Raw genomic sequence first — 16,727 nt, forward strand, 5'->3', positions numbered from 1 at the left:
ATCTCTCTTTCCAATGTTTTCTAACCTCCCCTGATTGATTCCTATAGCTATTATGAATTATTCTATATGCCTTATTAACTATCCCCTTTTTCAACAGCGGCTTCTGTTCTAGATTCAACTAAAAGACTCTACCAGAATTAGGATTCCCCCATCCCCTTCTCTTTCCTTATACTTTTATACCAATCCCTTATAGGGAAGGCTGTCTCTAACCTGCAGTCCAAATGTCTTTTTAGCCTCTTCCCACTCTATTTCCTTTCCCTCTCTAGTTATTTGCTCCCAACACCTTGGTTTCTTTGCCAGTTTTCTTGAATAAATTCCAACCCCCTTTTGCAGTCATCTCTATTGGCAGAATCTCCTTTCTCCATTGTCATGTTGGCTTATATCTTAGAATACTTTCTGCTACTTTATGAATATAATATTCTATATAGTTGTTATTCTCCTTAAGGATCAGCATCCAAAATCCCACTCTCGCCTTACTTCTTGAAATTCCTCCTGCGTCATTATCATCCTTTTCAGCTTTGAATTATAACTCCTGCTTGTGTTATGCATATGAGCCTTAACTATGTAGCACTAAAATATCCCTTCAAATCAGGTAATCCTAAACCACCTTGTTCCATTGGAAGAATCAACATATCCCACTTGACACTTGCCCTGGTCCCCTTCCAGATAAAATCCTTCAACTCTTTATTAATTGCTGTCCATAACTTCTCTGGTTGACAAAAATATACCTGACCTGTATATAAAACTAAACAGACTAAAATATTTTCACTGCTTGTATCTTACTGTCCTTATCCATAAACAAAGAGCTTCCAGTTTCTTGGTTATTGTATTATCATTTATTTAGTCTCTTCCCACATATCCTTAGCTGCCATAACAAAATCCTTTATAACCCATACTCATAAGTGGGTCTATATTAGAACACCAAACATTTAAAATGTTGAGTGTTCTAATATCGACCCGTTTTCAGCGAACGCTGAAAATATCGAAGAAACAGAAAACCAATTTTTTTCCTAGGGAAAGAATTCGGTTGCCCGTTTCTGTTGCTTCGGTATTTTCAGCGCTCTGGTGGAAAATTATGGGTCAGGTTCAGGTAAGTGTGCGATTGTGTGTACGTGAGGGTTAGGTGAGTTAGGGTTAGGGCGTGGGTGAGGTGACTGTGCGATAGTGACGGACCTTAGGGTTAGGGTTTGAGTTAAGGTAAGTGGATAGTTAGTGGTGTATGTATAGTTTAGTGTAGGGTTAGGTGCAAGACTTTAGGTGTATGTGTGTGGATTGCTGTTTGTTTGGTGTGCTTGTATTGTGTGTATGTGTTTTGGAACAGCAATTTTTTTCCCTAGGGAAAAATTTGCTGTTCTGAATGTTTGATGTTTAGTATTTTCGATTGGTAGGGTTCGATATTAAAACACTCGACATTTTGAGTGTTCGGTGTTCTAATATAGACCCTCATAAGTACTTAATTTTATTATGCCCCCATAAATATGGGCACTGCTGAATCAATTCATCTGTGGGTACATAGTTTACAGCTATAGCCTTTGTTTTGCCTTGATTAATTGTATATATTGAAAAGGCTTGAAACTGTATCAGAATGTTCCACAACACTGAGATTTCCTTTTCTGCTTTTATCAGGTACAAAATAATACTGTCTGCAAATAAAGCCAACATTTCTTGATTATTATACCAATTATATCCTTGAATTTCTGAGTCTCTTATTTTCTTTGCCAATGGCTCTAAATATAATGCAAATAACAAAGGAGAAAGAGGGCAGCCATGCCTGGTTCTTTTGTACAGACAAAACTTACCAGAGAGGAACCCTCCCACTTTAGTTTTTGCCTCAGATCCCTGAAATATCCTCCTAATTTACCTTATTATTGTATCAGGGAATGCAAATAGTTCCATTGCCCTACTCACAAAATCCCAGTTTATTCTGTTGAAAGTTTTTTTGCATTAAAATCCACCAACAGAAGTATTTTCTTACATTCTGCTTCCCTTTGGATCCTTATTGTTCTACTAATGTCAAGTGTTTCTCTCCCCTCCCTAAAACCACACATCCATTTCGATTAATTTTGGCAACACCTTTGCCATTCTTTTCACTATTACAAACACCACAACTACAGTGAGCCACAGGAAACACTTTACAGTCCTGATTTAAAATTGAAATGGGCCTACATGAAGCCGGGTTTGTTGGGTGTTTACCATCTTTAAGTATTACAGCCACCAAAGGTTTCTTCCAGGATGTCAGTGCTTCCCCCTCCTTCTAAAATACTGTTAAACAAAACCTTCCTGATCTTTATCACTTTCTAACTCCAAGCTTCCAAACTTCATCAGGAATATAACCTCTTCTTTGAGACTTTCCTGAAGATTGATTATATATCACCATTTTTATTTCATCTCTCCTATTTTAACTGTTAATTGTTGAGCCTCATCTACCTCTAACTTGAGCATACCTAATTCTTTCATAAATATTTCCATTTGTGCTTTTTCTTGATTTCCACACTCCTCTGCTTTATACAAATGTTCATAAAATTTTCAAAATATCTCTAATAACTCTAGAGGATCTCTGGTTATTTTTCTTGTTACAGGCTCCTTAAGTTTAGCAACAACTCTTTCTACTTTCTGCTGCATAAGTCATTGTGCTAAAAGTTTTTATGCTCTGGAGTTATTACCAAAAACAGTTGCTCAATAACAATCATTCCAAACTCATGCATGTTACCCACATACTCCCTTATTTTCTGTTTAGCACTCTGCTGTCATGCCTCTTCTTGTTCTGTGAAATGCCTCTTATTCATTCTGCAGTACTTCAACCTTTGTCAGCCCCTCTCAATAATTCTCATTACTTCTTAACCATATCTTTTTTTTTTCATTTCTATATTATTTTTAAATTCCAATTTTGTTTTATCCCACTTACTAGCTATAAGTTCTGGAGAAATTTCTATCGTACCTAATAACTCTCGAATAATTTCCACTAACCATTGCCTAAATTCCTCTCTCTCTATAACAGGTAGGTGGGGAAGCGTCAGCATCTCATTTGTACTTCATTACCCTGCAAGTTTGTCTTACTTGCTCCTAGTGTATGATCGAAAATAGTGACTGCATATGTGTCAAAGCTTTCAATTAAATGCGCATGTTCCTGTGAAATATAATTTCTGTTTAGTCTAGCCCAGTTTGTCATTGATTTCTTGATATAAATTACACTTTGTGATAATGTCCGTTACTATGTGTACATCATTACAGGTTCCTTTTCTCACTCTACAGTGGCTTCTCAAATCTAAATACTTAAAAATGTTCTTTATCATTTTTGTCCCTTTCCATTATTCATACTGCTGTCTTGTATTCAATTTGCTGGTTAAATCTCGGCTTAGACGTGGTGGTAGATTTGGAATGTGCATCCACATTTCCAGCAACAACTGTACAACTTTATGCTTTATTCCAACTCTGCTACTAGTCCTCCAATGCCTCATCTGGAGTCTTCAATGAGTTTTCAATTCATTCTGATGCCAGTACAGTTGCTATTTCATCAAGCCTTTAATATCACCCAACTATCGATATAGATTAATGCCTTTTCACCAGATGTAAGCTGATTACTAGCACAATAGCTCAAAGTTATGCTTTGGTATTACAACTTCTCTCACATCACAGAAGACTATCTAGCCAAAATACATTTCCAATCTATTTCTGACAAGAGTCCCAATGTTTGCAGACCAATCTGTAAACCAGACTTTTTCCTTCTTTATCAGTTATCAGCTGTTCAAAAGTGATCATGCTAATAAAACTGATGAGTCTTCAGTTTGTGGATCAGGCATATCATAAATGTTATTGTTCATTGCTCTAACCAGTCTAGCTAACTTGTGCTGTACCAGTGACTCTCCAGGAATGATATTGGCATGTTCTTGCAGATACCACTGCTATTTCTCTCTGTAGAAGCCTGTGCAATCAGTGTTGACCACAACTCACTGTTGCCTAACCACCCCAGCATACAATAGTTGAATTTCACAAATACTTGTTTCGTTATGCCTTCTGTATGCTGAAATGCTGTATACACTGCCAGAACATGTTGTTCAAATTTACTGTATCATATCTGAAATCCAAAAATATACGGACTGGCTAAAATGTAGACAGTCATTTTAGTTTGAAGGCTACATCACAGTCCACATGACATAATATTGTCATTGACTTTGAAAATAAAAGGTTGATAAGGATCCACTGGTCTTACTCTGCCATTCAGCCAAACTACTCTTTTCATTTCCTCAAATAAAGTTTGTTTCTCTGGACACCATACAAAATTAGACTTCCTTCTAGTCACATTATTAATGTGCTTCAATATTATCTCAAATCCAGTACAAAAGATCTCCAAAACACTTCTCATTTAGAACCACTCCCATCCTTTACCAGAAAATTTTGCTGCCGTATCTTTCTGTACTTTATGCTAAAGTACAGTTTTGAAAAACCTTACCATAATAGTAGATGTCCTTTCCTTCACTGTTGCAGTATTCTTTACATATGGTATTCCCTGCATAGGTTAGTCCAACGTCCGGCCAGTACACAAAAGCCTTGGGTTGCTTTAAGGTACGACGTACATCACACATATCACATAAACTTGCATACTGAAGAGCATACAGGTGATGTCCAGATGTACTACCCTCAGAACTTCTTTGCCACCAGTACAAATGCCATCTCTCAATCACTGGTCTGAATGCCTATGTCCCAATGCTGGTTTCCGAGCCATTGCAGATAAGTGCCCCATTGGAGTTTCTTTTTTCTTGTCTTTTGGTTGCTTCTGCAGTTTCATGTCATCCAAGAAGGGTAAATGCCAATGTGGGAGACAGACACCTCATAATGTCTGCCACAAACACTGTTTATTTTACCTTGGTGCCTCACACAACCATACATCAGGCTTTTGTACTGAAGACTGCGTAAGAGGCTTCATTCCTTAGCGTTATATCTGGAGCTTATCAATGTGAGTAATAGTCTCTTTATACTGTTATATGCACCTACTGCAACTACAACACCACAACTACAGTGAACCACATGAAAGTTCATGCTGGAATTGGTACATATTTATTTTTTTCTGTAGATGTCAACTCCATTGCCTCAAAAAACAGGCCAGCTTCTCTAAAGTCTTTTTTCACTAAGAAGGTCTATGACAGCTTTCATGTATTCCTGCTATCTTCAAAAAAACAGGAGTACACCACAAGATGAAGTTCATATCAGTGCATTGTGTGATTAATAGCATGGGGTGCATGGCATACCCATCTGACCCTGTTGTGGACCCCCTCAGACCTCAGCTACCTGCTGAAGGGTGCTTCTCTGCCCTCTCAAGACCATTTGCTGTCATATGCTAAACATCGGCTGAAAATGCAGTTGATGCACAAAAAAAGTGAGGATCTGAATGTAGGCATGGAGGGCCTTGAGGAAGGTTTACTACCTGAAACAATAAATAGCTTATTAATGATTGGAAGAAGTGTTCCTGTCCCAGAACATCATTCAGACAAGTGTCTAGTGCGCAGTATCCAAAGTCTCACTACTTATTCATAAACTAAGGCACAACTGGCCATGTGTGGGCATGATATATTCATAGATGAGAGGGTTTTACTTAAATGAGCGGGTGCTGGGGACCACTTATCTAGTTTCTCTTCTTCCTTGACCAAGGGTGTTGATTAAGAGGTTGAATTGCCACTCGAGGATAATGCCTCAGAGAGAAACAGTAATGGTAAACTCAAAAGTCCAGAGTTAGAATCCAGCCCTAAAAACCTAAACAATGTTTTCAGATCTCTCTGGAGTTTCTAGATGAGACCTCCAAAAAAAAAAACCCTCTACATAACTAGCTTACTGGCACTGGTGCTGCCTTACTGTGTTAAAGTGTTTGCAAGAGCAACATCTGTTATCCTCATGCTGTGGATCCTTACCTATTTACCAAAATCCAAACTGAACTAACTTTTAAGTACAAGCAACTGTCTTTAAGTCTGATTCTAATCACTTAATTAACTTTTTATGGGGATGAAGCTCCTTGTCATGCATCTGTATCCCTGCTATTATTATTATTTAACTCCAGACTCACTTTACCATGGGTTAAGGGAAAGGTCTTCCTGTGGGTGCCTTCCTCAGTAACTGATTGCTGTCCTAAATGCATGAAATTCAGTTTTTGATCATACATGTATTCGGTCCAGCACCATCTTGATGTGGCTACCAGTACAACAGGCAATGTTTATTATGACTCCATTTCATATTCAGCTGTCGAAAAACAACAGTAGTCTATGCATTTTAAGCACCAAATGTGGGAACTTGCCAATACCAAACATTAGGTAGAGAAATGTATGTGTCATTGTGTCTAGAAAGAATTTCGGATCACTGATGGTGTGTGTGCCGCCTAAGCCCAAGTACAGGGATGTCAGCATGGGCCCAGAAAGCATTACCCCCAAACAAATAAATATAAAACCAATTTTAAGAGGCATTCAAAGCAGCATAAAAGGACATACCCACATGTTTACCCAGTGTAGAATGCCCCTCAAAGTAAAATCCTAAAATTAGGTTTTATCTCAAAGAAAAGTGAACAGATCTGTTTTAAAGAAACCAAGAGAAAGTTATATAATGTATACCATCAAGGTATCAATAACATACCAGTCTGCCTACACTGAAAAAGGGAAGTTCATAAAAGTGGAACTTGCGTGATACATTATGTAAAGGCCAAATCTATGCCAGAATGTCTTGATGACTGTCATACAGACCCCACACTGATGACTCGACTCCAGGCATCCTTAATCAAAAAACATGACAAACAAAGGCTTAGTTTGCAGACACACTAGGATATTATGATGATGTTACTGAACCAAAGTGAAATAAAAAGTAAATGAAAAAAGTCAGCTTTGTGGTACAGATAAAAAAAGCCCAAACTGTGATCCAGAGGTCTGATAAGTGACTTGGGTGCTACAGGAGCCTGCAGCTAAGGGTGGAAGTAACTGACTGGTGCTGACACCCATTTATTGGGAAAAGGCTGTCTGTTCCACTGCAGTGCTGACACCTGCTCTGGAATTTATGTACAGCCTATACAGCGTGGACCATGGATGCAAGTTCAGCTAACAGCATTCATCACATATGTGTCAGAAGCATGCAGGTGCCTGGAGAAATGGCACAGAAGACCTGTGCTTAGATGGGCAAGCATGCAAATGTACACACCAGCCACCAGTTGGGAGATTAAGCCATAAAAAGAAAAGCCTTTATGGCTGCCTGGATGATGGTGGTGACACACTCGGGTCTATATCACATAGTCGAAGTTACGTAACTTCGAACACCTAATGGTTGAACCAATATGTTCGACGTTACATAACTTCGGCAAATTAAAAAAAAAAACACAACGGGCAACAAAATAAACTGTTGTAAGCAGGAGGGCAAGCCCCCCCTGTACCTCCTACCCCCCCCCCGCTACTTAAATATACCAACTCCGAGATGGCACCACATTGAAGTGAATGGAAACCTCCGCCTATGGAGATTTCCAATCGCACGCTCAGACTTTTACAAATTCGAACATATGGTCTCGACCATATGTGGTTCGAACTTGTAAAAGTTGGATGACATGATAGGAACCTGACACAATCAGCTCTCAGGCCAAAGAGGAACAAATATAACACAATTCCTGCAAAGGTTCAAATGCTCAGCCAGTCTGAAAGAACATATTATACAAAAAGATATAACAAGAAAATTGTCAACAGAAAAATACCGCAGTAAACTAACAATGTGCTGTCTTCTGAAAATTTGATCTCTATATTACTGGCACTCTTTACATGTTTATCACTTAAATCATGATGCTTAACTCTTACCTGGTGTAAATACAAATAATGTAAATATTGTATCCTTTTCATTAATCCTTGCATACGTTTTGCCATTTTCTGAGAACTCCACTTCAAAGGTCTTCAGGCATCTATGAAATATGAAGAACCAAAATAAGATATAACTATATCTGAAGCAACGTGTAATGCAAACCAGGAATCATCCTGTATACAACTAATGCAGTAAGGGATGAATAAAAGTATACATATGTAACTTGCTTTGGCAGCAGCTCAGAGGAGCATATTAACAACCTGCAATACTGTAAGATAACAGCACATCATGGCAACAATCAGTGACTGACTTTATAATACATTTATGGCCAGCACTTCCTGTTTGGTGCTCCCCCACTTGTTGTTGTGTCTTTCAGCTTTTCCCGGTTAGGGGTCGCCACAGCGGAACTCCGGTCCGCTAATGATTGGCAGTAGATTTTTACGTGCCGAGTTGCCAGCACTGACGCACAACCTTCAGCGAAGGTACGCCCATTCACGCATGTCTCCACACAGAAGACGCTAGCTGAGAATCGAACCAGACAGCGTCTTACTGTGAGGCGACAATACTACCACAGCACCACCACCGCAGTCTAAATTGCTACAAAATGTGTGGAGACAGCCCATTATTTTTGTACATGGATTTTACGCTTACACCCCAATTTCTGCAGTGTGAATTAGCTTTGGATACATTTATCTTACAACACATCGTACATACAAATCACAATAGTGGTATCCTTCACCACAGATCTGTTAAGTTTCCAATCTGATGCCTTACCATGCACTATTTACTTTTGTATGATCTTAAAATAATTCTCTACATTAGTACAATTGCTTGTTATAAAAGGACATTTGGAAGCAGGAGCAGTCAAAGTAGTGGAGTCCAAAAGTTCAAGAGCCAAAATGAGAGATGAAGTACATGTTGGTAGCTACTCGGTAATGTTGTGGTGAAACTCATGGCTTTCAACTGAAAAGCAGTAGAGGAAATTTGAAACTTCAGTCTTTTGTACATGCTGAGGGAATAGCATGAGGAACCTATATGGATTTGGGCCATTTTGCTGATTTTATGAGACAGTGTATGGTAATACTATAGGCACATGAGTACTGGGGATGGGGGTAACAATAAGGGGGCTGTTTGAGTGGTTGGTTCTTTGGGGAGGATGCTGAATGCAGTTAGAGAAAGAGAAAACAGCAGCAAGATGTTAAATGTATAAGGACGATGAAGAAGAAAGCTGGAGGAACAGATGGGTATGCTGCAGGTTTTTATGTAACATTGGTCAGGCACCTGTTGAGAGATTTGGATAGGGTAGGTTTTAATACAGTACAGAATGAGGGCTGTATACCATCACTACGGAGGTACGTCTCTGTGGTATATATTCCAATAGGTAACCAAGGGAGAAAGGATGCTGCACATCACTGCCCCATATTTCTGATAAATGAGGCTGCTCAAACTTATCACTAGCTACTGGCTGCTAGGTTACGTCTGTACATTTCCAGAGTGGTACAGTAGTAGCAGGTGGGGTCTCTTAAAGGGCAAATATAGATCAGAAACCACTGGCGTTTTACTGAATTGTTCAACAAAGGGTAGAAAAGCTGTAAGGTGAGATCACAGCAATTATGTTTTTTTTTAACACCTTTATTGAATTATTGTTTGTGACATAAGCACACTTACATTTATATAAAAATAATCAAACTATATTAACAACTTCACATTTACAAACATTATACATCACATATATTGTTCTATACTATATAATCAATCCAACATTACATACATTTTTCAATTCCTGACTCTTCTTAAACCTCATTCCTCCACCGAAACATTTTATGCATGTATTGTTCCCACAATTTAGATTTAAGTAATTTACTCTTGCCATTTTCTAAAGATCCCACATCCTTTTATCTTTATTACAATATTCACTACTTCAACTATGGTTGGTTTAGATTTTGATTTCCATTTTCTAGTAATTGCTTTTTTTTTTGCCAACCACCAAAATTAAACTTAACAAGGCCTTACCATGTCTAGGCAATTCAGATCCTATATGCATCCATCCATCCACCCACAGGCCCTTTTTCTCATTTTTGCACATGGGGTTGGGGTGTCACTTCAACAGTGACAGTCATCTACAGCCAAGGTTCACATAGCCGGGTACCTAGCCCTGTTGTCATCGTTGTTCTTCCCAGTTACACTCATTTGCTCACCAGTAGCCCTGACAGAGTACTCTGTAAGGAATTTTTTTAAATCTGCCAATTTATTACACTCTAAAAACATGTGCTCCCAGGTATGTCTTTCTTCCCCATTACACCTCTAATATTTGACATCTATCTGACGAAAAAATCTTTGGAATTTGCTTGGGGTATAAAAGTACATATGCAAACACTTTCAGGCAAAAATCCTAAATCTTCTAGACTTTGTTGCACATTTGGGAGACATTCGTATGCCCTCCCATTGTTTCTTTGTGGATTGCTTATCTAATCTCTCTTCCCAATCTTCTACGACTTCCTCCAATTGATTCCTATAGTTACCATGCAATATTTTACAAGACCTACTAATTATCCCTTTTTTAGCAGCAGCTTCTGGTCTAGACTCAACTAAAAATTCATGTATAAGAGCCTTACCTATACCTCTAAAATATTCTTCAAACCAAGTAGTCCTAAACCTCCTTGTTCTATTGAAAGTACTAATTTATCCCACTTGACTCTTGTCCTCTTCCCCTCCCAGATAAAATCCTTCAACTCTTTATCAATTACTATCCATAACTTCTTGTGATGATGTGAGGTATTGCCAGCTATGCCAGAAGAAGTAGGGCAGTGGATGTGTAACATATGCAAGCATAACTAGCTGTAGTTTTGTAAATGATTATATGTCATTTGTATATCAAACTGATTTGTACAAGTACTTGTGTTGAAAATGTATTTGTAAAGTGGCTTGTGTTAAAAAAAAGTACCAATAGTGGTTCCTGCTGGACAGAACAGAAATATACCTGTATGTCAGACTGTATTGTAACTGTTGAAATTAATATATTGTAACAGAGGATACTGGAAGAGAAGAGGTTAATCCCACTCCTGCTAACTTTGAAAAAGAGTCAAATTAAATTACCTGGTTTAGGCCATAAATATTGTATTTTGCAGTTCTGATTGCAGCCAGAGACAAAATGCCTGTGAAAACCAAGACTAGGAATCCTACTGTATTGTCCTTAGGGGTGAACGGCATAAAGGTTATGCTGCTTACCTTACAGACACAATATGCAGGGTTTGATTCTCACATGGGGTAACTGGCTAGGCTTAAAATGGCCCACAAGGGCGGTTAGCTTAGTACTAATCTATGAATCTATGAACTAATTGCTATGGTGGAAATGTGGACGTTTTTGAAATGCTTTTATAACTTCCAGATGCTATAACACATCTTAGCAAATGTCTATATGGGTGTATTATGGCATATATGTGCTAGATTCTGGTTCAGTTTCTAGTAAAAGGGATAGTGTGGGAACCACAGTCAGATGACCAGATGTATGTGATGTCATTCTGTAATCCAGCACTGAAATAATGTTTTTTTTTTTCAAAATTATTTATTTTGATTTTTTTCAAAGTACAAGACAAAACAGAAAGTAAGAGTATACTGGGTAAAGTATTATAGGTGAGCAGTACCTATACATAAACATGAAACTAAATTATTTACAACTGTACAAAAGTGCCATATATTTTGTTACCACATCAATTTGGTGAGCTTACAATACTGTGGCGAGTTATTGTCATTACATATCCAAATGTGTGTTAGAGATGAATCTTTGAGAATAAATCCCTGTGTCCTTATATTAATTCAGGTGGATTAAGCTAGCAGTATGTTAAAGACCTGTTCCCATATTTTTAGTTTCTTAATAATATTCTTTTTTGCATCAATTACCCATTTATGAGGTAGCAGGTGTTTGATTGCCATCTTTTTGAATTCAGCCCACTTGATGTTCAGTCTGTCCCCCCATTTGGATTCTATGTATAGTTTTATTAGTAGGAATAATGTGATATGAATGATAGCTTGGCTTTTGGATACTTCTGGAGAAGGAATGTGAAGGAGTGTGAATTCCCATGTAAGTGTTGCTTTTTCATAGCCTTGTTTTTGTAATTGGATTTTTAATGAGTTCCATAGTTTAAATATGCATTTGCAGCCCCAAAACATATGGATTAGATCTGCTTCCTGTGATTTACAATATGGACAACGTGGTGAGTTGGAGGAGTTAAATTTGTGTTGTACTGAGGGAGTATGATAAGCATTATTGTTGATCATGAGTTGTGTGTATGTTAACTTTTTCATTGGTAGTGTTTTAAGTGTTAAGGTCAAAGGCTGGTTTAATTTTTGTTCAGTTATTGATGAGTTACTTTTTAACCAATAGTTAGAAATGAGTATGTTGTCTTGGAATTTAATCTCTGATGTATGTGTTGGATATCATTTTCCTCCTAGACAGCACTGTATTCCATAAGGTTTCACAAATGTTTATATCTACTTTATTTAATTTATTGTTTTGAAGGTGTTTGGAACATAGCTCTTTAATTTGTCTCAAGATGATTGTGTATGATTTTGGTAAGTTAAATTTGGATCTCAGCTCTGGGATAGTGTAGTTGTGATAAGGGTATATATCTCAAATTCTCGTGTTTTTAATAAAGGGTATTTATTGAGATTTATCATTGTGTTATTAATTTTTAAATTTGGGTTATTATGGATTGGTTGGAGAGAAATGATGTTTTAATACTACATGAGACTAAAGTCTTAGAGCAGTCTGTTTTTCAAATGTGACAAAGAAGGTTCACTCACCCACTTCATCTTGCCTTGATTTAGCAAGTAACCAGGGATTAGTAATTCTTTAGATCAGTCAGGAAAATATAGTGAGATTAGTTAATTACTGTATTTCTGTATTTGTGTGAATCTATCCATCTATGTTATTTTTAATATTTCCTGTGATTGAAACTCTGGCATTTATTGTAAATAGATATTTGGTATTTTCATGTTCTTTTATTATTTATTATTAAATATATTTAAACATTTCATTGTGGCTGGTCTTTTAGACAATATTTTAACCATTCAGAGTACTTATATTTATTTAGTGACACTTTGGCCGCTCCTGAAAGGCTTGCTGTATCTACCATTTGTATTAGTATTACATTTACTCAGTATAACTGGGTACCCTTGTTAGAGCCTTAGAGTAGCTAGTTTTGGAGTGTTCTAGTGGCAGTATCTACCTTAAAGTCTGGGCAGAGTAGGCAGAGCTGGTAAATCTGTTCCAGTCTTTCCCAGGCTGTGTGTGTGTGTTCGTGTGTGTGTGTGTGTGTGTGTGTGTGTGTGTGTGTGTGTGTGTGTGTGTGTGTGTGTGAAAATCAAATCTCATGTGGTGTGTATGTCAGCTACTTGGGGCAGGAAAACAGAGCACTACTTTCACAGAGAGGGTGGTGGAGGACTTGGCTTGGAGCACTCAGCTGAGGACTAAACTTTACAGCTGTGGTTAGTGTGGAGTCTTATTTGGGGCCTGGAGAGAGAAAGGGAAACCAAGCCCCATGATGGAGCATGTTCCCTGTGTGCTGTTAAGGGAAATTGTGTTTGGTGCAGAGAGTTGCATCTGGAAAGACTCTGTGCATCTATCTTTGTTCCTAGTGAACATTCTTCACCAGTGTCAGTTGTGAGGACTGAGGCTCCTTGATTACTGGCCCAGAGGAGAGACGTCAGACTTCTCATCTGGTCAATGGAAATATGCTTGACCGGAGTATAAAAGTAAAGAGACTAAAAACTTTTTTATTCTTTGTATCCTGCTATCCATTGCCATAGGCTTCCAGTTTCTCAATTTTTGTATTACCTTTTGTTTAGTCTCTTCCCATATATCCTTACCTGCCATATCAATATCCTTTTTAACCCATACTCCTACATACTTCATTTTATTATGTCACATAAATATGGGCATTTTTGAACCAATTCATGTGTGGGTACACAGTTTACAGCTATAGCCTTTGTTTTATCTTCACTAATTTTATATCCCGAAAAAACTTGTAACTGTCTCAGAATGTTCCACAACACCAATATGTCCTTTTCTGGTTTTATCAGGTACAAAATAATATCATCTGCAAGTAAAGCCAGTTTTTCTTAAATACTGTACCAATTATATCCATGAATTTCTGAGTCTGTTATTTTCTTTGCCAATGGTTCTAAATATAATGCAAATAACAAGGGGGAAGGGGCATGAGGACACCTCTGCCTGGTTCCTCTGCTCAGATACAACTGATCACAGACACCCCCACAACTTTGATTTTTGCCTCTGAACCCTCATATATCTTCCTTATATGTTTTATTATTGTATCAAATAATGCAAATGTTTCCATAGCCCTACTTATAAAATCCCAGCTTACTCTACTGAATGTTTTCTCTGCATCAAGACCTACCAATAGCAGCAGTATTTTCTTACATTCTGCTTCTCTCTGGACCATAGTTCTATTAATGCTGTCAAATGTTTGGCTCCCCTTCACAAAACCACAATGATCCATATCTATCAAGTTTGGCACCACCTTTGTCATTATTTTAGCCATTATAGACATAAACACTTTATAATCATGATTTAAAATTGAAATGCATCTATATCAAGCTGGGTCTGATGGGTGTTTGTCATCTTTAGGTATTACAGCTACCACAGTTTTTCCAAGATTTTGGTACTTCCCCTCCTTTTAAAATAATGTTGAACACAAACTTTAAGATTTTTATTACTTCCTTCACTCCTAACTTCCAAACCTTCACTGGAATACCATCCATTCCTGAAGATGTTCCTGCTAATTTGTTATACATTCCAAGATAATATGGAAAGTGTCATTATGATAAAAAAAGTTATTATTCCCACCTATTATACATGAAAACTTTTTAAATGTCTATTTCAAGCTTCTATGATACAATCTTCCACTCATGTTTCGCAGGCTAATCTTTTTATACAGTTGTTTTTATCATCAACACTGGAAGCTACGTCATATTTTATAAGACTTTTTGTTTTAAAGAAAACTCTCAAAAAAAGACATCCACAGAACACCCCCAGAACCTGTTAACTTTAACACAAATACACAAATCTATGGACATCTTCAAATAAGGAAGTTTAATCCTCCTAACAGGAACAATTGTCCCAAACAGACACCTGCTAACACAGGCCTTAGCTAGCCTAAGTCTGCCATTATCCATGCTAAGATGCATGTTATTGTCTGTGCTTCTACTTACATTAATTGGAGAATGTTCTTTTTTATCTTTACTCCCTGCTCATATGTGAAAAACAACTTGCATGCTTTCAGAAATGTTAGCCTTGAAGAAACAGTGCTTTGGCTTTTTATTGCTCATAACCAGCTTGTCTCAATGGAAACATAGAAGGGAAAATGTAGTCCTCAGCTGCAGGCTTCTAAAGATAAGCTGAAACCTTTATTGCTAAAGGAAAACATTTCATTATATTCAGTGTTCTCTTATTTATTTGTTTCCATTTAAAACTTGCTATTACATTAAGCCAAGGGTCTTAATCCAGTCATTCACCTATGCAAAAGTAAGAGAAAACATAACAGCTCTACATCTATTGTGATCTGTGTCCTTTTTCACTCCACCCCAACTCAACAACCCAAGATTACAGACTTTTTTTTTTCTATTTTTACATTATGATGCCTAAATTTCTTAATACTTAAAAATAAGAAAGAAAGAAAGAAAGAAAATGCATCTGTTTGTTGTCTTTTCCACATAAAACACTAAAATGCTTTACTTTAAAACTTGTAATTTACATCATAAAAAGTTTCATAGAAATACTGTTTAGAGCAGAAATTATTTTACTTGCATTTAACTTACTCATTCCTTTTACTCACCCCTGTAAGTAAGGCAAATGCCTTCCAGATCTCCACAACTTTAACAAAGTCAAAAAAGTCCAGGCTATCCACTTTTTATAGAGCTGTATTTCACAAATGTTGTCTTATGTTTATTCACTAATTTCTGGGTTGCTGGTCTTCCTACTGTTTACCTCCTTTTCCCAACTCCAGACTCCAGTTCAGTTCAAATGTATTACAGATTTTTCTAGTCAATTCCTTTATTTCTTTCTGTCTCAATGGTTTTCTTTGGAACAATTTCACTAGAAAAGTCTCTCTGTGTGCTTTATTATCAGAAGAATGAGAAGCAGAGTCCTCTTCTGCTTGATGGCTCTCTTTTTGTTAGACAACCTTTTGTATTTCCTCCTTAACCTGTTTTGCATCAAAAATGGCATTGATCCTCCATGAGAAAAATATTCTGGACAGCTAGGTACAGCAGCTTGAATCTCACAACTGCCTCTAGACATTTCCTGATTACTGGAATAAATTTGCTTCTCTTCTCTTCTGCCTAGTGTACAGTGAATAACCATTTTCCACAAATTCTCTACTGTCTCCACCTTTTAATACTTTGTTCTTTTGCCACAGTTTTGTCAGATCAACTATTTCTTCTGGTAGCTTTGCATCTTTAACAGTGCAGGTATTGGCTGCTTTCTCATGGCCAGATTTGGAACATACACATTGTGTGCCCTTGCAATTAACAGTTTCTGCTGAGGAATACCAGTTCAGTTGCTTATTTGTGCTTTCATAAAATGAATACAGTCTGTTTTTTCTAGTTTATTTGGTACAACAGAAAATCTCAGATTTTCCATGTGCTCTGTCCTCTAATTTTACCATTTATTTTAAATATCACTTCTTGAGCAATCTCATACTCAGCCAGCCTGTTCTTCATTTCTACCACTGATTTTTGCAGTTTTATCAGCTCATCTGAATACCTGTTTACAGATTCTTCTATTGTTCCAGCCTTTTATTTGAGTTGATATACTCCTTAAGTGCTTTGTTTATTTTAATCAGCTCTGAGCACATTTGACTTATTTTTTTCCTCTAAATTACTGAATGCCATATCTA

The 16,727-nt window shown here is 37.2% G+C and overlaps 1 protein-coding gene across 1 annotated transcript in view; it reads right to left on the reverse strand.

Annotated features, from left to right (window-relative positions):
- IDUA (alpha-L-iduronidase) overlaps positions 1 to 16,727 on the reverse strand; it is a 700,883-nt gene that overhangs the window by 146,714 nt on the left and 537,442 nt on the right. Inside the window, exon 13 of the mRNA XM_044061120.1 lies at positions 7,812 to 7,912. Within this exon, the coding sequence (XP_043917055.1) occupies positions 7,812 to 7,912 (101 nt within the window). The remainder of the gene's footprint in view (positions 1 to 7,811; positions 7,913 to 16,727) is intronic.

This window comes from Protopterus annectens, chromosome 2.part0 (assembly GCF_019279795.1).
Source record: "Protopterus annectens isolate FY-2018-M chromosome 2.part0, PAN1.0, whole genome shotgun sequence".
Classification (NCBI taxonomy): domain Eukaryota; kingdom Metazoa; phylum Chordata; order Ceratodontiformes; family Protopteridae; genus Protopterus; species Protopterus annectens.